Genomic DNA, 4,867 nt, shown 5'->3' with positions numbered 1-4,867 from the left:
AGTTAAACCTTTATCTTGTATATATATATATATATATATTTCAGTTTTTAACTTCACATTTTTATTAAAAAAAGAATTATACTAAACATAATGTTTCACGTCTATCATGACGATCCTCAGTAGTTACAATTCTTTGAACAACTCTATATATATATATTTATGGTGACCAAAAAAAGGAATTAAGGTGGTTTAAGCACCTTAAATCCAGTATAAAGACTCAAAAACTTACCCCAGCATATGGTTATAAATTAAAAAAGTGGTCCTATTTTTTGTCATCCAAGTTATATATATTATTTACACTGCAAACTAACCAGGAGGAGAAGGTTAAATTCAATTGACTTTACTTATCCGACTTTGGGACTTGGTTGCTCCTCTAGTTCTGATTTTATCCACAATATTAAGAAAAGCAAATCTATCCGGTTAAATATTAAAAATTCAAACCATTTTTGCTTTTCTCATGTTAGCTCTTCAATCGAGGAGTTTTGATTTCAAACTTCTGTGCATTTTACTTTAGTTTGACGTGTATTTAAAAAAAAATTGACTGTAAAGACGACCTTAAACTCTTAAAGCTTGACGATTCCGAGGTTAGATATTAAGTCTTCTACCACCTTGAATTTTATCCTTGAATTGCTCAACCAATGATTTGGCAAAGTAAGAAACAAGTTTACAGTTGAAGGGAATCATAAATATAAGGAAACAGAAAATATAAATTCCGTACAATCGTCTCTGATGTCTCATTCTTTGTGCATAACCCTGCTCTAGCTGACAGCATTAATTATCTCTCTAGCAAATGAGGACGCATTTTTATGAAGCACTGATAAGGATGCAGTAATAATACGGGTTTCATTGTGGACGCGTATTAGAGATACTTCTTTATTTTGATAATGTGGCTTTATTATTATTCTGCTAATAAAGCACGTTGGAAATCAACTTTCCAGAACTTGAAAAAAAGTATCAAATTCACAAAAAAATAAGATATTTTTTTGAGAAAAAAGTGAGTCTAACAGTGAAGTATATTGTTAATTGAGTATTAACATTATGACCCCGTTATTCAATACCAACATGATTTTTAAAAATCTTGTTTGAAAATGAAGGAAGTTGCCTGCAAAGCAATAAATGTTTGATTTTCTTTTCCAAGTCATCTAATAGTCAATGTTGACAGATTATGAATTTACAATTCTCTTCGGAGGAATTCTAAATAAGTCTTAATATAAAAATTTGTTCTCAAAGCTTCCCATGAACTTTAAAATTGTAGTCTCTAAATATTTTATTCAGACGAAGTTTCGGAAAACTGCAAAAGTAAATAATGCATTTTCAACGTATTTGCATTAAAAGTTCTGTTTCTCTTTATCCATATCTCCTCGACAAAATATTGACGTTCGGTACCTGTACTTGAGAAAAACTGTACATTTGGCAAGGTTGTATAATAAGGTTGTTTACTCTAGATGTTTTCCAATGTACGGAAAATGTCATCTCCTAACATAGAAGGATGAAAACCTCATATGACGCCACTCTCGCCTCTATAATCAGTGATGTTATATGAGGTTTTTATATATCTATCTTAGGAGACGACATTTTCCATACATTGGAGTTCATTGAGAGTAACCAACCTAATTGTACAACCTTTACAATTGGCAAGAGGTCTGGGCAACTTTCCGTTACCAGTAATGACCCACTTTAACCATGGTTAATAAAATCTGTTTATACAAATTAACTGTTTCCCCGAACTGTGAACCGTCAACTCTGTTTATTCGTAATAATTTTTACCCCGAACTGTGAACCGTCAAATCTGTTTATGCGTAATAATTTTTACCCCGAACTGTGAACCGTCAAATCTGTTTATACAAATTAACTGTTTCCCCGAACTGTGAACCGTCAAATCTGTTTATACAAATTAACTGTTTCCCCGAACTGTGAACTGTCAAATCGGTTTATACAAATTAACTGTTTCCTCGAACTGTGAAATGTAAACTGTTGTCTAGTTCTAGTCCTACACGAGATACTGCGGTTATCCTGGTGGCAAACAAATCTGATCTAGTTCGGAGTAGAGTAGTCAGGACTACAGGTATATAAATATGATCTATAGAGTAGTCAGGACTACAGGTATATAAATATGATCTATAGAGTAGTTAGGACTACAGGTATATAAATCTTATCTATAGAGTAGTCAGGACTTCAGGTACATAAATATGATCTATAGAGTAGTCAGGACTACAGGTATATAAATATGATCTATAGAGTAGTCAGGACTACAGGTATATAAATATGATCTATAGAGTAGTCAGGACTACAGGTATATAAATATGATCTATAGAGTAGTCAGGACTACAGGTATATAAATATGATCTATAGAGTAGTCAGGACTACAGGTATATAAATATGATCTATAGAGTAGTCAGGACTACAGGTATATAAATATGATCTATAGAGTAGTCAGGACTACAGGTATATAGATATGATCTATAGAGTAGTCAGGACTACAGGTTTATAAATATTATGCCATGATAGATAATTGAAAATTTGAACAATCAACTCGAACATGAAGTTTTATGTTTTAATATATTTAGATGGAAAAAGTTTGGCGGTTAAATATGAAGTAAAATACATTGAAACTGCTCCAGGTGACATTTTTAACAGGAAAATATTGATATTTATAAATATATATAGACTTTCTTACCGTATAACATTTACCTAAAAGGAATGGATGGGTGTAAAAAATGTCCTCAATAAACTAAGAAAAAAAGAATTTAGGGTGTGGGGAGGGGGGGGGGGCAATGGGGTGACATGTTTTAAAATCTAATCTACTTTTTCAACTTTTGAAATAATATAATTTCATGGAGTCTGCTTTTCTTTTCTTTCTGAATAATTCTGTTTATTTATATTCTAGAAGAGAATGATGAATTGATAGATTGATCTTGTCATTCCCAATCTTCCAACCATGATTAATAGTTGGTGAAGGGGATTCAAGGGGAATCCTGCTGGATTTCTCTTGGTTTAAAGGGATTGTTCTTAGTTTTTAACAACACTGAATTACAACTTTCGAAATTTACCTTTCTCAGGTTTTATTGTCTTTCAGAAGTTGAAAAAATAGCCAACCCTGCAGAACAGATAAAATCCTAAGTTATTAAACTACATCAATTTGATTAATTTCAGGAGCTATCAAACTTTTTTGTAAAATGTTGGCAACCTATATACTTGGCTCTTCTGTAAAATGTTGGAAACCTATATACTTGGCTCTTCTGTAAAATGTTGGAAACCTTTATACTTGGCTCTTCTGTAAAATGTTGGAAACCTATATACTTGGCTCTTCTGTAAAATGTTGGCAACCTTTATACTTGGCTCTTCTGTAAAATGTTGGAAACCTATATATCTTGTTCTTCTGTAAAATGTTGGAAACCTATATATTTGGTTCTTCTGTAAAATGTTGGCAGCCTATATACTTAGCTCTTCTGTAAAATGTTGGCAACCTATATACTTGGCTCTTCTGTACAATGTTGGAAACCTATATACTTGGTTCTTCTGTAAAATGTTGGAAACCTATGTACTTGGCTCTTCTGTAAAATGTTGGAAACCTATGTACTTGGCTCTTCTGTAAAAGTTAAAAATAATTAAAATACTGCTTTTAACCAGAACCAGGAAAAAAAGGTGCTTAACTGACTGTTAAGAGAGGAACTGAATTTAAAATAAGAAATACTTAGATTTTGGATAATGTTGCAGATTTTCTTATTTAAGGAATAAATCATAATGTTGATGAACTCCTGGTTGGAGCTTATAGACAGATCTCACTCCGACACCAAGCAGAGCAGGCCAACCTGACTCAGGGGAGGGGGAGCAAGGTACATTTAAAATTTGTACATTTCATGTTGATATAAGTATTAATATGTTTAGATACAGCAAAAATATCACATTTTAGTTAAAGTTCTTTAACTTCTTTAACTTGTGCATATTTTTATTAAGATATTTGATGATAAAGTTTTATTTATTAGACCAGTTAAACGCTAAATCATGGGCTATGTTGGCTCTATCCAAGTACTGTCATAACGTACTAATAGTTTAGTTGAAATTAAGCGAAGAGCTTTATTATTTAGATTATTCTATATTTTAGATGCTCGGACTGCTTGGCAAGATGTATGACTGGGGAGTGCCTACTAGTAGAGCAAAGAGTTGCAGTAATCTCAATACTTTATAAAAAGTTTTCAAAGTCAAGATTTTATAATTTATAATTTTATAATTTATAGTTTTTAGATTCAATACTTTATTGAAAATTATTTCGAAGAGAATGAACAAAACTTTTATTCAAAGTTTTCTGTTCAGAGCTAAGATTTTAAAAGCTTTAACCCGAATAAATAAATGAATAATTTATTTACATAAAGATTTAAGTTTTCGAAACTTAAACCTGTTAATCTAGATCTTGTCAACTGATCCGAGCTGAAAACTTTAGAATTGCAACCAATCAGATATCGATTGTAGAAACTAAACAGCCAATCAGATGTCGATTGTAGAAACTAAACAGCCAATCAAAAGTCGAGAAATTTCTAAATTTTGTCTCGCAATCGATCGAAGACAGCAGGGATATTCAAAAGAGAGGATTAAGCAGAAAATCAAAAGGGTCGACAGTGGATACGGAGATTTAGCAAACAGGATTAAGGGTGTTCCATACAAGAATTTTCAGCTCTATCTGGATAAATCATAGATTTGATAGAAGTCTCTCATTTGTTTAATCAGAACCAGTCAGAAGCAAACCTAAGACTCGGTGTTTATACGTAATCTTGAGTCTACGATAGGTTGGGCTTTACCTATAAAATCTCATCATTGGCTTTGTAAAATATTTTGATTAAATTTTTTCAAAAAAAAAGCATCACTCAAA

At 31.9% G+C, this 4,867-nt stretch overlaps 1 protein-coding gene across 1 annotated transcript in view; it reads left to right on the top strand.

The window, feature by feature from the left end:
- The window catches only part of LOC111704373 (pollen-specific leucine-rich repeat extensin-like protein 1), a gene marked incomplete at its 5' end in the record, with an annotated part of 21,103 nt that extends 16,852 nt beyond the window's left edge, over positions 1-4,251 (top strand). The window contains 4 exon segments of the mRNA XM_023476601.1: positions 1,983-2,065; positions 2,568-2,621; positions 3,733-3,836; positions 4,106-4,251. Of these exon segments, the coding sequence (XP_023332369.1) occupies positions 1,983-2,065; positions 2,568-2,621; positions 3,733-3,836; positions 4,106-4,189 (325 nt within the window).
- Between the last annotated feature and the right edge of the window lie 616 nt (positions 4,252-4,867).

The sequence above is a fragment of the Eurytemora carolleeae genome, unplaced genomic scaffold (assembly GCF_000591075.1).
Source record: "Eurytemora carolleeae unplaced genomic scaffold, Eaff_2.0 scaffold131, whole genome shotgun sequence".
Classification (NCBI taxonomy): domain Eukaryota; kingdom Metazoa; phylum Arthropoda; class Copepoda; order Calanoida; family Temoridae; genus Eurytemora; species Eurytemora carolleeae.
This window is presented reverse-complemented; position numbering and strand designations above follow the sequence as displayed.